This window comes from Anabas testudineus, chromosome 23 (genome assembly GCF_900324465.2).
Source record: "Anabas testudineus chromosome 23, fAnaTes1.2, whole genome shotgun sequence".
In the NCBI taxonomy this organism is placed as follows: Eukaryota; Metazoa; Chordata; class Actinopteri; order Anabantiformes; family Anabantidae; genus Anabas; species Anabas testudineus.
Genome location: NC_046631.1, coordinates 12983121 through 13005236, shown reverse-complemented (window position 1 = coordinate 13005236; position 22116 = coordinate 12983121). Strand labels below are relative to the sequence as shown.

General features: G+C 43.2%; 1 protein-coding gene across 1 annotated transcript in view; it reads left to right on the top strand.

The window, feature by feature from the left end:
* Nucleotides 1-1974: 1974 nt before the first annotated feature.
* Nucleotides 1975-22116, top strand: part of LOC113163618 (ankyrin repeat and BTB/POZ domain-containing protein BTBD11-A) — a 126499-nt gene continuing 106357 nt past the window's right edge. The window contains exon 1 of the mRNA XM_026362372.1: nucleotides 1975-2839. Within this exon, the coding sequence (XP_026218157.1) occupies nucleotides 1975-2839 (865 nt within the window). The remainder of the gene's footprint in view (nucleotides 2840-22116) is intronic.

Genomic DNA, 22116 nt, shown 5'->3' with positions numbered 1-22116 from the left:
ATAAATCACCAAATAAAAACATGTCTGTACATAATGACTGAGTGGATATTATCATGTGATACATTCATTCTAATGGCAAAATACAAACAATTTATCATCTTGCAGAGAAACTCATGATCATTTTGCTGTTACCAGGCAACCAAAGCTTAATAAGTGAGGACAGGCTTTGGAGAACCACAGTGCATGTAGAGAAGCAGCTGACAGCTGCCCACCTCCACAGCTCTCACCTGAGTTAGTCAGCAAGATTTGCTGCATTGCATCAAGAGCCTGTGGCAGACTGATGGCGATGAACTCGGTAATGTCACAGACTGGAGGACGGGATGCGCTAAAGGTCTCTTTACATATATACAAAACAAAATACACTTTCATGATGTTAAATGAATCGTTCGTTTTCTCTGTGAATATCTGTATCACAGGTTTCCCTCTCATCACATATCAGAATCCTCTTTGTGTTGACAGTTAAAAAATCCAATATTTAGTGAACACACATCTTCTCAGATGGGTTCCTCTCATCAAAAAACAGCAAAGCATTCACGAGTCCTGTGTGTTTCTCTGGAGGGTCTCGGCATGAGTAAATTGAGATACTTGCTCTAAAACACATAACATCTATTCTGGGGATGCTTTTGTTTCGTGTTTGTCAGCCGAACAATGGCAGCAAGATACTGATTTTCTTTTACGCTTCTCTCTGTCAATCACTTTTGCATCATGTTGAACTGATCAAAATTCCCGTGTAGGAAGTTTACCAGTTTTTGGCAGAGGTAGTGCAGTGTCATGCTAAGAAAATATGAAAGGGCCTCTGGCATGGCACGCAGCGAGGACAGATGGTTGGTCCAGCTCAGGCGTACAAGGAGAAGCCCCAGCAGAATGGATGAATCATCATTCCACCAACTGTTCCACTCAGCATGTCCTCAGAATCACTGCTCGCTCGCTTGTTGTTTTTACTGTATGGTCTGACAACACATTTTATTGCAGAGAATACCTTGTTGAACATCATAATGAAGAGGTGCTACATCTTCAAACAGGCTGTATAATCGCTGGACAGCAGAATAAGCTCTTTGAAAAACCTCTGAGCTTCTTATAGTTAAATATTTACAGGAATCAGCCTTTGAGACTTACAGCGATCTGCAGCAGATTCACTTCTTACTTTAAATGATCACTAGTGGTGACTCCAGGTGCCAGGAAACAGCTTCACTCACTGTTCACTGTTTAGAATATTGAAGAATGGAGATTTATTCAGAAATGTTGGATTTTAAGTTTAAGAAAAAAAGATTATCATCAAATATATTTCAAATAAATATTAATACTTCACTGACTTTATTTCTAACTTCTGCTTCCTCACCCTTAACTGACCTCAGCAGAGCTGCTCTGTTATAATCAGAAATAACCAGCTGTGTGGTCTCAACTCAATGAAATCAACACAAAGCACTGACTTTGGTAAAGTTACAATAGGAGGCTTGTTTTTCTGCAGTCACCAGTTCACATTTCCACCATGTGTTTTCTCAGTGGGGTTCCACCTCTCATGCCATGATCCGTTCACTGCAGCTGCAGGGCAACAATAACAGCCGACATGTGTATCTCTGACTGTGCAGTCACATTACACAGGCACCAGGTAACCTTTGCTGGAAGGCAGCAGGTAGGTTGTCTGTGTCACTCAAAGCTGATGCACATGCGGATTGGCTTGTTCCAGCCCGCGGGGCTCCAGGCTCCACCTCTCCAACCGAGTCCTGCCTGCGCTGCGCTCGTTTCAGTGAGCGCGCAGGGTTTGTGCGCTCTCCGGTTACGCGTATGAAGTTGTGGACTAGAAGAAATCGAAGATATCCAGCTACTCACGGAAGCAGAGGCAGCATCTGTCGTTTCACTCGTTAACCTGGGAATACATTCACGTCCTCGGACAGCGGCTGGGAAAAGGCACCAAGACGAGTTTGTGGCATTTATCGGAGAGACCAAGCATACCCAACAGTATGCGGTGCAGTTATGGCAGGCAAGGGTAAGACAGTCGTAAGGACGCTGGAGGATTTAACGCTTGATTCTGGTTATGGTGGAGCCGCAGACTCGGTCAGGTCGTCCAGCGTGTCGCTGTGCTGCTCCGACACGCACCCGTCCTTCTCGCATGGGGGTAACTGCTGGCATCTGACGGAATCCATGCACAGCAGACAGAACAGTTTGGACACAGTCAACACAGTCCTGGCGGAGGACACGGAGATACTGGAGTGCTCGGGTCAGTGCGCCAAGCTGCCCGAGCTGGAGGACGTGCCATGGAGTCTTGGCGAGGTGGAGGGCGCACTGAGGAAAGACGAGGATCTGATGGTGGGTAACCCGCCACCGGAGGTCTTGGCGAGGTTGTCCGCCCTCGTCAGCCGCGCGCTGGTCAGGGTGGCGCGGGAGGCGCAGCGGCTGAGCCTGCGCTACGCCAAGTGCACCAAGCATGAGATCCAGAGCTCCATCAAAGTGGTTCTGTCGTGGACCATCTCCGTCAACTGCATCGCGGCGGCGCTCAGCGCACTGTCCCTGTACAACATGAGCACCGGGGACAAGTTCAGCCGAGGCAAATCTGCGCGCTGCGGACTGGTCTTCTCCGTGGGGAAGTTCTTCAGGTGGATGGTGGATAGTCGGGTGGCCCTCAGGATCCACGAACACGCTGCCATATACCTCACCGCCTGCATGGAGAGTCTCTTCAGGGAGGTGTTCAGCCGCGTCCTGCGCAGCGCGCTGGTGGAGAGGGACAACGGGATCCCCAAGTTCACACTGGAGTCAATGGAGCAAGCCATCAACAACGACTCTGAGATCTGGGGTCTGCTGCAGCCCTACCAGCACCTCATATGTGGCAAGAATTCAAGCGGTAAGAAAAATTCAAAGGGAATCTACAGCAGTTAATGAGAGACCTTGGTGGTCTCTGTGGGCTTATATGTTGTGTACTCAGTCATCACTCAGCATCCACAGTAAAATCCACCACATAAGTCAAATCATAATCAGTTTCCACTGAATATGGTTCATTTCTAGAAGGTGTCCAATGTTTCGAGAAACCTCTAGAAACAGGGAGGTGTATCTTTAAAGAAGCTGAGCGGTGACTCAGTTGGAGACTTGATTCTGGGAATGAGACATTTCTATGAAACTCAAACACATCTACCTCAATTCCAAGTTTTATTCATTTGTGCTGGGAGCAGCAAGTGATAATCTGCTTAGTGGAGCCCACTTGAAAAAGTAATATACTATAATTATACTGGGGAATAACCAGTGCTTATCGAGCTCATCACACCCAAACAGAAGGACCTGACACTTTCTTTAATATTTATTACCCTCTGCTTTTTAAGAAACAGGAACAGCCTTTCTTATCAGAGCTCGTCAGAACAGGTATTTATGGTTGGTAAAGTTCAAACGAGCCCCGTTCGGTGTCTTTGAAGCTATTGTGTTCCCCCCCTTCCATTAGAGGCAATAAGAATGTTAATGTTTGGGACAGAGTGAGAAGTGTGTGCCGTGTATGGACGATGTGTGTGTCGTGATTTGTGTTTATATTGTGTGTTGGCCTTGTTGGTGATGCTATTACTGTCTCACTCCAGAAGGTGTAAGCTGTCAGTAAGTGTGGGCTGGCCCTCTTCTCCAAAGCCCTCAATGAGTTGGCTGAAACTATAAAGCAGAAGGGAGCAGAAACGCTCTGAGAATAACTGAGAGCCAAACTCAGCTGTGCAATATTGAGCAAAAAAATCATATTGCAGCTCTTTTGCTAATTGTTTGATAGGATTTGTTTTCTTTCTGCACACGTAAGACAACTTATCGAGGCGAAAAACAAAGATATTTGGGTCGTATTAAGCCTGGATACGGAGGGAGGTGAGGAATTGTGCACAGGAGCAACCATCTTGTGGATGAACCGTTCTCCAGTCGTAGCAGCAGAAAATATTTGATCTGAAGATTTGATCCAGAAAATGTGATTAGCTGTCGTAGGCTGTGCAGTGATGTGATGTGATGTGATGTGATTGGAACTCAAATGTCATGGACACAGGAGCTAAAATGTAAAGATGAAAAAATCATTACAGTTTCCCACAGCTCAGTTTGATGCCTTATTTCATCTGACCCGTCCAGAACCTCAGAGCCATTCAATCTAGAACAGGAGACTTGAGAAGACAGAAACCAGAGACACTACTGAAAAATACCTGACACTAATCAAAACAGTTGCATGTGATTAATCCACTAATTGTTTTAGCTCTGATATGAATAACAAGCAGGTTGTTGAACACTGTGACCACCTGACGCCCTCATCCATCCACTTACTTCTTCATTTGACATTGATATTCAGCCTGCTGCACTCGGCTGCTTTGTCTTCATATTGTAGCAGGTATGTCTCTGTAGAAAGGATGCAGAGCCAGGCATGCTTTCCCCTCCACCTCCTCCTTTGTGCAACGCATCACTTCCTGATGGTGCAGAGGAGGCTGCAATTTGCGCTCACCCAAAACAGTATAATGTCATCCTGTCACAGTTTGGAAGGCAAAAAAAAAATAGAGGATTTTTATCCCAGATTTCAAGACGCTGCCTGTTGAAGTTTGGTTTAATGACAGCTTGACCTCAGCTGAAGAAGAATAAATGATCAGACCTGTGGTCAAATAATGAAGCGTCCTTAATCTCGTATTAATCAAACATTTGCTCATACGTCTTTAACGCGTTATTTTCTCTGTGTAGTTTGGAGCTTATGCAAAGAATGATATTAGGACTATATTTAGCCACGGTGGGAGGGGGCGCAGGGTAACCCTTCTGGTGAGAAACATGGTCTCTTGTCCAAAATTTCACCTGGGGAACAAAAGCAGTGCAGCACATAATGACTAAATTCCCGTTGCCTTGCACTCCCACTGACCATATGTGACAGCCTCTTTGCTCTGACTAATGAGCAGCGCTAAATGGAAGCTTTCCTTCACTCCCTTTGTTTTCAGTGGTTCATGCCACTATCCAGTCTGTACATTCTCCATTTTTAGTTGGAGATTTTTCATTTAAAAATGACTCTATGTCCAATAATGTTTAGTGCACATTCGAACCGCTAATGTAGGTGTAACATATATTGAGGGGTTTTCCTCTTCTTACTAAAACCTCTACTGACTGATTCTGATAGTGTCACACCTTCTGTGTAATCTGCCTAATAACTGTTGATAGGTGGGGCATCGTCTGGTCTCTAAACTCTATGGTTGTGGTTTGATGCCTGTCAGTGATCAGAAAGCAGTGAACATGGTCCAAAGTATTTCTACAGATAAACAGGTCAGGTAAACATAGATGAAACAACTAATGCTACACGTATATGCAGTCGGTCATATCATAGAGCTGGGGTTATAATAAGTAACCATACATGTGTGCATCCTTTAAACTACGTGTTCGTGAACAAACAGATAAAAACTGAATTAAATAGTAACGCTGTTCATGTTTAACCTGGGAAAACTGTAGTTTTCTTTAATCCAGTGTTCTTATGACGCCGTTCATGAGGCTCTGTGTGGAGCTCACGCTCAACTTTCTGGTGTAGACACGGTGTAAAAACGCCTGTTTGTTAGTAGTGTCGTGTTTCATGTCATCACAAATCAAGGTGCATCAATCTCCTGTTTCCCAGCACTGACAGGTGTCACCTCTGTAGAGAAGCTGCAGCTTTCTTCACATTTGTGCTTCATGTTGCATTTAACTATATAACAGCAACACAAACTTAAATCTAAATCTAAATCATGCATTAACTGTGTGACAGCAGCAGGGACCTGGTCATCGAGGTGCCATTTAAATTTCGAATCCCCAATGACTCGCTTGTTTCTGATTACGTCTGTCATTTGCCGTGACCTTCCTGAAGGAAATGATCCAACCTCCATAGGACAGATGACACAACATAATGGAATTGCATAGCCTGCTATAGCGAGTCTATTAAATTAGCAGCGGGGGTGTCTGTTCTCCCTCCTTCTTCACTCTCTTGTCTTTCACACCATATTTTATTGTGTTCTCTGCTAGAGGGTGGGCTCCGTGTTTGCATATTTGTTTTCCACTGTGGTTTTTAATAATCTCAACTCATAACCGCATTATTCTGCCAAAGCCTTTTGTTGTCCATTCTGTTATTATTTTCCGCCTGTCCCTCCACTCCTTGGGGTGGACTCGCAGATGAGATGACAGATTGCTGTCGTTCTGGTGGAGATGCCTGCACCCAGGCAAGGAAGCTAGTGATGATGGATTTTGATGTCATTGTAATTTCATAAGACCAAAAGCTGAACCCACACTCCTCCTCTACCCGGCTTTAGCAATGATCAGTGATTGTGAAGTTATGTGAAACTGTACTCACAGCCAAGAATTTTATGAGCTGCATCCGTTTCTAGTTCCCTCAGTGTTTCTGGGAAATATTTACTTTCATTTCAAATGCTTCTTGATGATTTCACTGGCAGGGATTCCAGAAAACACCTATAACGCAGCTCTGGGCGACAGGGGCCAAAATATTGTGCTTTTATTACTTCCATGTCACTGGAGCACGGAACCTCTTCCATTTTCAGAAACTAGGGGAAAACACTGGGTCAGCATGAGATAATGAGAGGAGCGGATGAGTGTCGAATGCATAATGTTGTGAGGGAGTCAAGTGTGGAAGGAGGAACCAGGCTGGAGTGTCAGCTGGAGGAGGTGGTGGTGAGGGGGCATTGGCGCAGGTCCCTCAGAGATATAATTACCATGCAGCTCTCTTTAATTAACACTAGTGCTTATCTGGTAGTCATTAAGATTAGGAATTAGCAACGGAAAACACCAGGGAGCGGGAGAGAACAAAGATGATAATTCCTCTCATTCATTTTTAATACCCGTTGCACAGGTTCACGTTGGCATGTTTGATGTGATCGGTCTGTGTGGCCAAGATAATACGTCTTCTAGACATTCAGTCCTGTGGTGGTTTCTTATTGAGCAGTGAGACAAAGCAACCTGCTACGTCACTCGTCCTTGGTGTCAGTACTTTTCCACCTTTTAGCCTCTTTAGCTGAAAACTGCTTTGCAGAGATGTTTGCAAGACTAAAGGCTTCAGATACAGTATGTCTGTCAAAAAGAGCAATAACCTTGGACGTCTGCATTAATTAAACCCAGTGATGCTGGATTTTCATTTAATACTGATACAGATGTTTGAGATTTGATTATCTGTGATCATCAGTAGAAAAAGTGCAAATACATTAAGGTCACTTTACTACATAGGAGACGGAACTTTGTTCCTGGTGCTAATATTACAAACATTACACAAACTAAGGCTGAATCACACTTCTGCATTTGTCTGTTATCCATATTGTGGGTATTTTCGATGCATCATGGTTGAATCATAGTGTGTGCTGGATACACACATGTGCTGGTTTACCCGGATGTCTTCATCCCTCCTGCTGGTTGCTCAACATTTCTTCCCTCTGTACCTTTCGTGTCTTCCTCATGGTCATCATCCGTCCTATGTGTGACCCTCTGACCTGTGCTATAGCTGTGATGTTGGTACAACAGGTGGTCACTTGTCACTGGAGTTGATTTGTGCTCAGTTTGTGTTCGTCCAACAGCGAATAAGAAGGAAATGAGTGTTAAAAACAGTGCTGTGAAGTCAGATGACCCAATTGTACCGTCCAAGTTTAGCAAACACACAACATCCCAGCTGATGGCAGCGTGGGGAGATGAGATGACACACATCCTGAAGACTCCTTTGATGTCAACACGACTTGTGACAGCGGCTGTCAGAACACACTCTGTTGTTTAATCTTATCTGTCAGCAGCACAAAAACCTAATTCAGCATTTGTATCCTGTGGGGATCCTGAAGCACTAGACGCTGCCATACTTCTGCTTTAATTTGACATTTTTTATAATATTGTTCTGCTTTTGAAGCGTTGAAAAAAAGCAATTAGCATCTTCGTTTCTCATCTTTCGAGAGTCACAGGAATGTCAGAGGTTGAAATTAACACTTTCACAAGATGCATCGAAGGGTCAGTTCACCCGAATTATAAATAAACACATTTCCCACTTATCCTGTGCGCACAAAGTTTGGTTTTACTTTTGATTCTAGGTCACAGAGGATCTTTCTTTTTGTTTTTCCACTTCTACTACTATTGTTAATATAACAGTAGTTCTCATGCACATGGATTGTAAAATCATTATTTCTGGACTAATTTCAGAACTGTGCATGATTGAAAGTATGAATATTAGCAGAATATTGACTCTAACATTGAAGTGATGGTTTTAATACTTCAGATTCACATCATCAGCTTGTAAACGCACTTTAAGTGCAGCTGAAGCAAAGTGATAACCATACTACTGACACTTTGTTCAGCTGGTATCATGTTCAATCATGAGGTTTAAATCTGGCAGTTTGAATTATGGTAAAAACCACATTATATCTTTCGAGCTGTATGTTTTCTTCCTGGCTGAACCGTCTCTAGGTTTCCGTTATCACACCGTGTCCTCTCCCTGCACAGGGCCTGTGGTTGTTCTTTGAACTGTGTGCTCACGCTTTTAATCAGCAAGACTAAAGTTTTTCTTTGTTGCTCACAAGACTCAAAAAACAAAACTAGTGTAGCCGAGTTTTAGCACAATAAAAACCAGTGGTGTGAAAAATTCTTCAGCCTCCTGCTGATGCTCTATCTTCCTGTGTGTATCTCAGAGCGTCAGAAAACAAAGGTAACCTGAGCAAACACAAAATACAGGTTTTAAATCTGAATTCTAGTCTTTAAAGCAAAAAATGAACGGCGTGGGACCAGTTCCAACGCTGTTCCTGAACCTCACTGTGTCAGACGATTCTAAATTAGTCTGAGAGCACCGTGGCAACTCATCTCGGGAGACATAAAAGATCCGAGCCGAACATCCCAGGTACTGCAGGCATCTGTCACCTCAGTAAAGGTCAGTCATCATGCCTCCACTCTTTGATAGACCAGGCGTAGCCAACCCCGAAAACCCACCGTGAAAGCCCAGAGCTCACCCAGAGGAGCCACAACACAGCCGGTCACCTTCTAAATAATAAAGAATAAAAGCACTTATACTTACACACAGTCATTTAAACGGATCAGGTGTTTGCTCAGGTTGTTTTTGTTTTATTTCAAACTGTTTCGTGGGAGATGCACAAAAAACACAACTGTAACTGAAACTATTGGTTTTAAAACTCAGACGGTCCTAAATGAGTCAAGCTATCGACTGGTTGTGAAATGTTTGGCTTTCTGTAACACTGATGTAATTCTTGGACAGGGAATGAGGATGTTGGTCTAAAAAAAAAATCAGATCCTCTGACATTTATTGAGTCAGAGCTCATTTTGGTCTTTCTGATGGTTTTTTGAACTTTTGGCTCATGGTCAGACATAGTAACTTCAAACTATTTGTGCTGCTCTGTTGTTTTTCTCATGCTGTCGGAGAGAGGGGGATTTCTAGCTAGAACCAACATGCTGCCAGAAAACGTAGCATCACAGTAGATTTACTGTGTGTGGGATCTGGTCAAAAGAGAAAGAAAAATCTATGGAGTCGCTGCCCTGTCGACATTAATGTTTGATTAAAGTGATTGTTAGGAAACAAAAACACTGTGCAGCGTGCAATCATATCATTCAGTGATATATTGAATGTAGTTTGGTTACTCATTACTACACAGCTCTCCAGCTATTGAATTTTGCAGAGGGGCAGATGACTTCCATTGTTCCAACACCATATGAGTTGTTAAAAAGCAGCAGGCATCAATCAGAACTTCCTCGTGCACACATCGTGCTCGTGCCTGTTATTATTTCCAGCGTCCTTCAGACTCCTGCAGTGAGGTTGTTGAATATGTGAAGAAACACACTTGTTAATCAGACTGCATCATTTGTTTTGAGGGCTCTGCCTCCACCTCTACTTACTTTCACATAAATGAGACTGAATGCAGGAGCAGGGCGTATATAATAATAAATAAATAAATAAATAATAATAATAAAAAACAAAGATTCAAACAGTTTTTACATCAGCGCTTCGTTGTTATTGGTTTGATATCACATCAACTTTCCTTCTTACCCACAGTTTTAACACAGCTCCACCAATCTCTGTCCTTTCACTTCTTCTTTCCAGTCGACCTGGTTTCCTGCACATTTTATGAGAACTACACAAACAGGAAACCTTTCAAGTCTCTCTGCTTTACCATATGTACCAAGTCGTGTATGGTTAGTGCTCGTGGTGGCACAGGGTGTCTTCAGTTGAGCTCGGCTTGTTTGTATCTTAACATTTTTGTCCAGCGTGGACAAAACGACAAACTGTGACATGATTACTTGGCTTCTACAGGTCTGTTCTAGTCGGAGCGATTATAGGCTTTGAGAGCATCAACTAGAAAGGTTCACATTTCTACAGAATCCAATCCAGTGGACATCAGCACTTTCCATTCATGTGTTTTCATTTTACACGTTGACTTGTGACAGAAAACCAATCCAACCAAAGGGCAACAGCCTTTTTGTTGACTTTTGTTTGTCAGTAATTTAAGCGTAAAGGAGCTGCAGTAAGTTGGTTTTAAAGGATCAAACAGAGATTAAGATAAGAGATTAGGTTTTGCTGGATGATGTCTTTCAGCTCATGGCCGGTGGTGCTGGAGCTCCTTTACCCACTTTTATCCATAGGCTTAACGAGAACACATAATTTGTCTGCTTGCATCAAATTGTGTAATGCTTGTGTAATACTTGTAAATATACTGACACACTGGAGGCGGTGACTCAGTGTGACCTGAACAGATTTATTTATTTAAACATTTGTCTTTGTTGATTTATGAAACATAAATCCAGAGGTGGAACAACCACACTGTCCTTTACAGCCGAGACTTATGGGTAAGTCGTAAGTCTCGGCTATAAAATCCCAACTTAAAACCTGTGTGCAGGTCTCACTGCCAGCAGCACGTTTTCCTTGTTAAAGTGCTGCATTGTTTAAATCTACACCTTCGTTATTTTATATCAGAGTCTGCAGTTCTTATTTATACATATGAATCTATAGACATTTGAAATATATTCAACTCCACTTTCATCACACCTCTATGGTTGTTTAGCTTCAAGGAAGATTTCATTTGCACCTTTAAATCCAGCCTCCTGCACGTGAAGCGTCCCCGTGTTCGCCGAGCGACAGGACAGGCACTTACAGCATTTAATTAACGAGGGCTGAGTGCGGGATCAGTTTCTGGCTGTTCCCAGGTGGTGATGGGAAATTAGGCTCCTTGCTCTGGGGAGAACCATCTGGTACCACAGTCCCACAAATTAGGCCAATGATAGGTTTACGAGCATTCTGGGTAATGGAGTCTAGAGGACTACTTGGACTTGAATGCCTCCTCTCTTGTTCTCCTTCACTTAATCCTGTGACAAGTGCAAACGCCGACTCACAAAGCCTGAAATAACAAAAGGAGCAGCGTTTATTTGTTGGTTTAAAACCCTCAGTTACATAAAGCGTTTCTCAGTAGGTGCTCATTGAGACACGGCGACAGTGACACAGTCCCGCTCCGGTTCTCCTGACATTCTGACTCGCTCACAACTTAACTCATGTGTAGATGGAGCAATTTTGTTCACTGCTATTGTGTAGGCAGGAACACTTCCTCCCACTGACATGAAGCATTTCATAACGGTTACAAGAAATATGCTGCAAGGAAAACTACTGGGAGAACTTCTGCACGCTGCAATCAGTGCGTGGTTGTTGCACTCACCAGCTCCCCTCGGTGTTCCCGTGAACCTTTGCCGTTTCATGTGCTCAGGATGTTTAATTAAAATTCCCTGTTTTCAGAGAAGGTGCAGGTGAAGCTGCAGAACACATCAAAAGAAAACATGAACGCCTGACAACAGTGGTGATAAACGGATAATATGCATGTTTTTTAATTGAGTCCAAACATATTTAGTATAAAGAAAAGAAGGGAATGAAAGAGGATCCTGAAACCATCAGGCAGCAGGATTCATGGAGATAAAATACAAACTTGAAGTGTTACTCCACCCCCGCCGAGTCCTAAAAATCAGGTCCAAGAAGTCCAAACGCTCTTTTAGTGAAGTTGAAAGCAAAACTGAAACTGATTAGAGCAAATATTGTGTGTGTGGAGCAAATACTTTCCCACAAATCATCCTTCCCCCTTCGTTGCCAGGCTTGGTTCCACTGTTTATTTGCTGTCTTCTAATCCATGTGCACACCTGCAGCTGGAACACATTATTGCACAGTGCAGGTTTCTTTTATTTGACTCTATGCCACCTGTCTGGTTGAACCTGCTTTGCGTCTTCCTACGTCCCTTCGGCCAACGTGACAGACAAGTAGAGGCACGGTGGGGTTAAGACATCACAGATACTGTTAAACACAACCAATACTGTGGGCGTGCAGAAAGACACGCAAACAGGTGTCTGCACACACACTCAGCTGCTCGTGCATGTTGTCTCACTGCACCTGTGGGGGTGGTCAGTGGCTGCGGTACTGATACATGCTTATTTTAGCGCCTATCTGCAATAAACATAAATATTCTCAAGGCCTAACTCGAAATATTTCTTCATTTCAACGCAGAGCACTGTGGAGACCACACGTACCTTTCATCCTCTGTGAGCCTCTGGTGCTTCCTCTGTCTCTTCTGCTCAACACATTCTCTGCAGCAGTTCAAGGAATAGCATCACGCTCACTAAAGACAAATAATAACACACAGAACTGTTGTTTAGTGTCACAGGCTGATGCGGGCCCCCTGATCAAAGCTGCGGCAGGGCTCAGTTTCTTTACATAAGTCTGCACATGCAGACAATTCCTTTATCTCAGGTCAGCAAAGCCACATGTTGAACCAACTTTCAATTATGGATGATCATGAATTATTTAGATGTGACCACTGATGCTGAATGAAAGTGTGGTGCCGACAGTCAGCAGATAAAATCATGTAGTGCATGATAGATAGAGGTTTTAACCAACACCTCGGCGTCCTCTCACCCACAGTCTGCACGTTCTTCCTCCTTTTTTTGGGCCTTTCTTGTGCTGCTTGTCACTGCATGTACACTGTGCAGGCTGCTGTTTGTCGCCCGTGTTTGTTCTAGCAGGAGAAACAACAGTTTGTGTTCTGACAGGATTCGTTAATTTGTCTGCAACAAGAATTCCAGTGGTTACTGACCAGCATGTGCTGTCTAGTATGTTTCGACCGCTCCTGACTGAAAGTCAAAGGCAGAAAAACTCTGGATAATGGGTGGAAACAACCTTTATGCATTGTTTGTTCAGTCAGAATGAAGGAGAAGTCAATAAAGAGCGGTTTAGACGTGCCCACGCAGTCCTGGAAAGAGCTTGAATCCAATACAGAGTGTTTATGTGGACAACAGATAAAAAACTTTTAAAGGTTCAGGAGTGCACACGAGTCAGTGAGCAATCACCTGTTGCAGGTGCAAAGAAACAAAGAAAGCTTGTGTAACTTCCAGTATCAGATCTATTTCATCACGTTGATGTTATCAGGAGAAGAAACAGTTGAATGTGTTCAACAGCTTTAATGTCAGGAGACCAGCCGTCATCCAGTGAAAATAGGAATCCATACATATCCTGCCTGTTCAGCCAGGAACCCATTCACCTATGCTAATGCACACCTACACGAGGCAGCTGCATGACAGTCGTCCTGCTTCCACACAGTCAAAGTAGATAATCCTCAGGCTTCATGGCAGGAGATTTTTCCCACACTCCCCAAACAGATCCACAGTCTCATCAGTACCCACAATCCATCATAATGTCCCAGAGGCTCTCACCAAAATACTGTTTGTTTTTTTTTAGTTTTTGGCTCAGTTTACCGGTGAATGTATCATCAGGGGGGGTGTTAGCGTTTCTCTCTGTGACCTGCATTTTGTTCTGTGAAAGCCTGGTATGAATGTATGAGTCAGACTGAGTCAACATGAGTGTGCATAAAGTGTACAGTGAAGTAGAAGATATGAAGGATGTGATAGACAGATATACAAGATATACAAGACAGATGAGGATCCTCAAAAGAACGGGGTTCTCTCCCAAAAATACTCTAAATGATCTAATCTATGTGGAACATGGACATGAAGGACAGGAGATCATAATCAAACTGTTGCAGATTTTGGGGCTGTGTGCTCAGTTTGTTAGGAACAGGGGGTTTCAGTTTGACCCATGTTTCAGTTTCAGTCACCAGTTGTAACCGACAGATGATTTTCAGATTATTATTTTTTTATTGTTTGTCTGATTATAGAATCCGACCTAGTTCTCATTTGTGTAACATGTCCAAGGAGTCTGTTAATTGATGCTGTTAATTGATTTTCATGCTGAATCGACTGGAAACCAATAAGACTGATATGATAAACACAGACTCAAACTAAAAGGTTGTTTCCCGTTACTTTTATCTATTTGCATTTTAATTTTCAGTCCCTTGCTGCAGATTTCCACGTTAAGGTCGCTCCAGATCACTTCCCTCAGGGATTCGTAGTGTGAATTTGGAACAGTTAGCGGTTGTCTTCCTCTCTTTCTGGTTCTCTCTCCTTCTCCGCTGGAAGTCGAGGGCTGTGAAATTGCCCAGGAAACATCAATCATACCTTCATTTTCCAGGACACCCCCCACTGCTGCCTCCAGTCAGGTCCTTTACAGGGGTGTCCACCCCAGCTCTTCTTATGCTGCTGTCATTTCAAGTGGCTACTCTGCTGCATCGATCCCTGGCTCCTCAGGCCCTGATGGAAGTTGGAGTTCATTTACGTCTTATTGCATATTTAATTATGTGTTAAGTAACCAACAAGAGACTGGAAAAACACCAATAAAAAGGAAACAAGGATGTAAAACAAAGCAAAATATATATAAATAAACTGTCTTTTTATTAAATAAATATAATTTTCCATGTAGTGAAACATAAAACATATAAATGACTGATTCCTGCCTTGTAACTGCCCGTTTATATTCTTCCTGTATCGTACAGATAATAAATTATGTTTTCATCACTGCAGCGTTGAACGCTCCTAAATAATTCCTGTGTTTATAGTGAGCAGTCAGAAACGTGACCCAGGAGACAAATAATGTGACGTGACAGAGTGAATTAATGCAGACGAGAGTTTCCAGTGATAGATGGAGGAAGATGATGCTGCCTGCAGTGTGTTGGCAGCTTGTAACCTGCTTATTTCCAAGCTGGGATATAAATTGGTCGTGCCCCCCCCCCCCCTCGTGTCCTGTCACATCACTGCTCGACTTATAAAACTTTTATGTTTGTCATCATTTCGTGTGTGTGTGTGTGTGTGTGTGAGGGAGTAATCTTTAGCATGGCAACACGTCTTTAGGAGCAGATGTACTAGTCGACCAATTTCTGCTTTCATTGTCAGACTGTCCCAAGTGTCAGCCGCTCTTTGTTGTTGTTACTGTGCATGAGCTCTTCCACCATGCAGATATTGCTCTGTCAGACATTTTGCGGCTGACACCATTAATCACTGAAGTATACACAAACAGCTTGATGTGCATTCAGGCAACGCGTCCACCAGGGGAAATAAACAAGATCTCCTCTACGGAGACGAGAACTGTGATGCAGCCGCTCAGAATCAGCTTTGATCACCTTTTCAACTGAACAACAAACGTGAAGAAACAAGCGAGTGACGCTTTCTTTTGGTCTGTGGAGAAATGTGCTCAACAGGACAAATTGAGGATTCAAAGACTTGTCGCACTCAGACCAAAGGTTGCTCATCACGAGCATGAAGTTTCAGACACAAAGTAATAATAATACAATATAAACAACTAATAAATGTACATTTATTTAACTCAAAGTGCAGAAATATTGTGGTAAATATGCTTAAAGTTCCACATTTCTAAGTTCTCCGTGTGTAGAATGAAGATTATTAGTGTTACAGTGTTGAATTAGTTGGTTATAAACATGTCCTGCAAGTTTCAGTCTGAAAAGTAATTAGTGAATCCGGATCCTCCTTTTTTCTTTTTGGTGGATCCATGAGCTCATTTCAAACTGATAAACTTGATAAACATGTACAGTTCCTGTGTGAGTGGTTACGGAATGACTTCATCTGACTGTCACTTCAAATACCAACACACACAGGATGACACATCACCTCATGATCTCCATCCGCCGTGACCGTGCACCACATGGCAGCTCACTGCTGACTCCCGTCATGTGGACTGTGGCTGTGCAGAGATTTGTTTACTGAGCCGTTAAAGAGCCGGAGAGCTGCAGGTTTCATTATTGTGCAGGGAAATTCTGAATTTTCTGAATAGCGTAAGGCGACACACAGATCCTGAAACTTCTCTGTGGATTAGCTTCGTTATTTAACAGCTTTGAGAGACATAAACTTACTTTACTTGTTAGGATGCACCAGTCCAACTTTTTTTGCTCCTGATATTGATTTTAAAGCTGAACTCGGTGTTTTCGTCAATATTGAGCATTGATTCGACACCAGTGCTTTTTCAGTTTTAGAAAATGTGTGTTGAGCTACTGTGACCAGCACATAAACCACATTTAGATTTTATAGTCCTACAGGCTTCATACTGCACCAAATGTTTATTTAAACCTCCGTTATGGGCTGTAGCACTGTGTCATGGATCCTGTACATCAGTACAAACATCAGTGGACTCGGTTTGTGAAGACTCTGATGCACCTGCTGCACATTCAGGTCTTTTAAAGTTATATAATCATCATGTTTTTATTCTTCTGGCTTCTTGTTTGGATGTTTCTCTGTCTTGCACTAATAAAACTAACCGCTCTGATCCATTTAGGTGATAGTTGATGGATAAATGTATTCAGATAAATCTAAAAATCTAATGTAGTTTCTCTGTTAATAGTGAAGCAGTTCATACACGTTGTCTCTGAACTGAAGGAGGGGAACACAGCATCTCTCTGATTTGCCTTTTAGATTTCTTGTTTCCTCAGAGTCCCCTCTTTGAAAATCTAAAGTCTCCAACATAATTGCACCCTGCGGTGAAAAACCTACTAAACGCACAAATTGACAGTAAGTCTCAGAAAATAATAACCTCTTCATCGCGTGAGCTAATTTGCTGCAGGATGTGATGATGTTCCACTGTTGGCCGACGTTTCTTGACTGAGCGCTGTGGAGAACAGTAATTGGGTCCGGACTATTCGGAGGTCCTACTTAGGCATTATGTTGAGTCTGAGCATTTCAGTGAATCTAAGTGTCAGTTTAGGGAGCTTAAAAACATCCACTTATAATTGGAATAACACAGAAAGAAGCACATGGAGCCACATTGGAGGTTCAGATTTGACCGACACTAGTCTGTGTCAAAGTGGTTCAGCATTTAAAATGGCTTTAAATTTAATTTACAGGAGCAAACGGTGCATGTTTGCATGGTTTTGTATGTGAATGAATGCATGTTTAGTGGTCTGATGAGTCTTTACATCAGCAGGTTGGTATATGTGGGACGGATTGAAGATAAACTGGTGAATGTGTTTATGCTAATGAAGGATCCAGTTCGGCTCATTGAGTTGTTTTTTAACAGATTAGTGGACTCTGTGGTGCAGAGGAAGAAAAAACACGACGCTGTCTCCTGCATATCGAATTTACAACAGAAAATATGTTTTGCAGAGAAATTAATTGCATTCAGAAGTTTTCTATTAACATAATGAGGACATGTTGATAATTAACATACAAGCGGATCCCAAATACTTTGATTCTGCACATTAGGGATGTAATGATTCCTCAAATCCATGGCTCGGTTCAGATCTTCATTTTTATTTTGTGTTTTTTGGGGGGTGACCCACACTGTGTACGGTCCCTGAAGGCCTCACAACACACTCTGCACTGTAAAAGCGTCATATTCTTTTAATGTACAGTAAGTGACAGGTCATATCAGATTTCTTCAGTTAACATGCAGGAGACACAACAGGTGTCTGCAACAGGGCTGTAACATGAGAATCAACGTTTGTGCTGTGGTTTGTCTCAGTTTCAGGAATATTACACCACTACTGAAGATACAGTATGAGTGAAACATTACCAGACAACGGTCTCCTCTCCTCCAGTACTTCTGATCTTGCAGTTAAATGTCCTTTTGTCCTTTTTATGGCTGTGTTCAGGCCGACACAGCACCGAGGTACACACAGCACCACTTAGTGTGTTTACTTTAACACCATTCATCTCTTTTTAATTGTCATTAAGCCAAACAAATGGTTTTCAGAGACACAGCGGCAGATTTCATAACACAAATATCAATCAAATTTCCTCCGCACAACAGCTGGACTCTTAAAAACAAGGAACCCGTGTTAACCGTTTTCTGATGGGCCTACACAGGAGGCTTTTGGAACAATAACAGTGTTGAGTAGCACTGACTTCGCTGTCATACACCCACTCAGTCACCCTCATCAAACCCACGTGTCGTAGCTGCTGCAGTTGCTATGCTCCTGCCGTTCTGTTGCACTTGCAGCATTGTGTCGTGTCTGAAGGTTCATCAGAGTTTCTTTTATGTCTCTCTGTGTTTGTTTGTGTGTAACTAACAGTCGGGATACAGGATATGTAACATTATTAAAATATCTGTCCACTGATATTCTTCTTTTTGTTTTGATCCAATCATGGTGGCAGAAAACTCAGCAGATTGATTTTATACCAAATGTTTGTGTCGGTGAGAAACATGTGGAAGCATCAGTGCATCATCCCAGTGACTGCACCATAACCTACTGTAGAGTCCGACGTGCATCACATGAGAAATCTGTTAAAGGTTTGATGCCTTTAACTGATGATGTGGTGTCTGAATGGAATAAAGGGTTAAGATCTGTTCTACATCTCCACACTCAAAGGTGGGGTGAAAAGCCAGACATGACGGAGAGGGACTAGCTGTAATGACTTCATAAATGATGGAGCCAGTGTGTTCCTCTACTTCTCGCTACTTAGCACAGATGAAAAGTGGCAAAAAATAGTTATAGTGAAAATGGATTAAAGCTCCACACATGGGACCAAGCGCTGCATGACATGGACGAGAAGCTCGGAGAAACTGTCACATGCATCCCTCCTGAATTCCAGACGTGGAAAGGTTTTGTGCGAAGGGGGGTTCAGATAACAAACATTTCAGCAGAAGCGCTCTGATGCCTTCAGATGCACGAGTACGATACAATATGTTTGTCTGCATCTGTCCAGTTATTTTTATTTTTCATTATAATCTGGCTTTTAGCATTAACTTTGAACCTGGTTCTAGGAGAACGAGTCAGAAAGAGTTGAACATGTTCGGAAAGAAGTTTTGTAACTTAAAAAAACCTTGGTGTGACATAAATTATAAAAATAACTTTGGTTTGTGGCCTTTTCATCATTCTGAGGTTGGGTAATTGTACTGTTTTACAACTGTCCATCTACTTGCAGATGGTAGTTTAATGCACTGATGCATGTTTCCCTTCAATGCCTATTTAGGCCATAGACTAAGCCACAGACATCCAAGTGCCCCAGATGACCACTTCCGCCTGCTGCGCCCATGTGTGTGTTTTGAAAGTCCTGTGATTCAGCCACAGATGAGGTCATGACTTCGGCTAAGTGTAAACGGACCAGCAGACAGCGTGGATGTGTTTTAGGTGACTCAGCCCTTCAGTGACTCTTCCTGTGATCGTCTGCAGAGCCCAAGATGTGGTGGAAAGCAGGATTGAAGGTGAAGGAAGGCCACGCTAGTTCAGCTTTTTGGTTATACAGACAGGATTTTGAAGTAGGCCAGCTGAAGCCTGGGAGCAGCCGTGCCAAATGAACTTCCTTGGTCTCTGTGTGAGGCGGCGTTTGGAGGAGCCTCCGGGGAGCCAGAGCTGTCAGGGCAATGTGAAGGACTGGAAATGCTGCAAAAAGGAAACTCACTTGGCTTGGTGCAGAGAGCTTCACTGCTCGTCAGCGGCTACAGCTGGTTTAATATTACATTTTAAAATATATTGTAGGATATGTCGGAGAGATTAGTTGGAAATGTGGGTTTTATTAAGACGTTTAGCAACTTTAGCAATCAGACTCCATCAATGTGAATCTTTACTGCGATGATAGGGCAGGATCCACAGGAGTCCAGATGCTAGTGGCGGTAGAGTAGAACCGGCAGGTGGTTGATGGAAACCCTCAATTCAATCTCCTGGTTGGTGCTGATGGAGGTGCCGGGCTGTGCAACACTGAAAGTCCGAATAACAGAAGTGCAGTGAAAGTCAGCGGCTGGAGGAACGAAGGCAGAGAGATGATTGGTCCGATATGGTGAATTGTGAATGTATTGGATGGGAAAACAGAAGTGACAGAGGAGATTAAATCAAGAACAAACAACCGAAAATCAGTCATGGAGGAATAAGGTAGAGCGAGAGAGAGAGAGAAGTGGCTCAGAGGGAAACTCCCAGAGCTAAAAACTAAAGCAGTTCAATTCACCATGAAAAGAAAATATGAACATTTTCACATCATTATTAGTTAGTTAAAAGTGATGTTAAGGCAGATTACAGTTTCTCTTTGGAGAAGTGGAAGTTAGTGTGTTGGAGGACAGATTCAAACCTGCAGTGATCAGGGAGCAACATTAGTGTTTGGAGTCAACAAATCCACGTCCAGTGTTCACGCAGTTAAAAAACAAACCTGTCACTCTTAAAATGTTTGTAAGCCGGTACTTTAATTTATTATTATTCATTAATGGAAATGGAAAATCTACATTTAGATGTCTGTGAACATGTTTCACTGCTGCTCTCTGCAGGACCTGATTTAACTGTCAGAATCCACCAGGAGAGTCTCTTAACAGTTGCTATGATGAAATGGCAATAGCTGTTAAACAGTCAGGGAATCCCCTGCTGCCAGACGAAGCTTTTTAATGAACGTTTTATCTCGTCTCACATGAATCTCCGGCTTTCCTGCAGCCTTGGGGGAGGACGCTCGTCCTCTCAGTGCGTTCGTGCATTCACACCTCGGCACACTGCAGACGTATGCATCATATACACAGGAAGTGAAGTGGAGGGGTCCAACAATGGCACTGACTGAAGGGGGAACAAATACGAGAAGACAGAGGACGTGGAAGAAGAAGAAGAAGAAGAAGAGGAGAAGGCGGAAGAGGGGGGTGGCGAAGGCCTGGATGGCAGGGGCCGGTTCCCGCCGAGCAGGCCAGGATAATCAGAGCAGGGAAATGAGCCGAGTCCCACGCAGTCCTCGCCAACCGCCCCGGAGCGACCGATGACAAGGCTGATGGATGGCCGTGCACAGTGAGCACACTCCTCTGGGAGCGAGGGAGGACTGTGGAGAGGGAGGGCAGGGAGCTGCAGGTGGTCAGAGAGGGAGGAAAGAGAGGGAATAAAGGAGCAGGTGGACGAGTGGAAACGTTTGTTAATGAGCACTGGGAGCAAATGTTTACTCCAGGTACATGAGTGACATGTTTGAGATGAAGTTACACAAATATTTCTGGGAGGCAGAGCTGCTTTGGCGACTCTGGAGATCGTATTGGTTGAGTAAAGCCTCAGCAACAGTTACTAACCTCTGAAGCATCCCCAGAAAATGGCAGCAGAAATGTCAACAGGGTGAGATAGTTGTAAATGAATTTAAACAACGAATACGTTTTATGTCAACGGCTGCAAGCAACCAGTGCAGCTGTGTCAGTTACAGACAAAGACGACGACAACAACAACAACAACAACAACAACAACAACAACAACAACAACAACAACAACAACAACAACAACAACAACAACAACAACAATTAAATGGAGAAACGACCACAGTAAAGCACCGGTGATATAGAGAATTCACAGTCGTTTCACTAAACTGTTTTCTTACACAGGTGCTCCAATGGAAACTTTAAAAGCTCAGTGTCCCCTACATGATCTTTAGTTCTGGAACGGGTCCGGCACTACAACACAAACGTCTCCCGTATTAGTAACGTCTGATATTTGTTGTCTGAAGTGTCGCCTGCCTCTGTGTGTGTGGTGTTTTTAATTACTGCTGATTTAATAAAACATTAGGTGGATCTTTACGCCCCTAATGAATAATGCTCTTCTCACTATGAGCTGACTGCAGCTGTGTCTCAGTACTTCTCTGTGTAGATTCAACACTAACGTCTTCACATATTGAACTATATTATTGGGGCATGTTTTCATCTGCTTTCTTGATCTCAGTGCCATGAGAAACGCCTCCCTTCACCTAAACCTGAACCAGGTTAGTTGTGTTGGTCCACAACTCGTTCTGCTGACGGCACTTTGTCTTCTTCTTGTCTCACTCGTGCTCACACGTGTTCCTTTACAGCACCACTGGGTCACTGTTGGTGAAACATAGTGTAAAGAA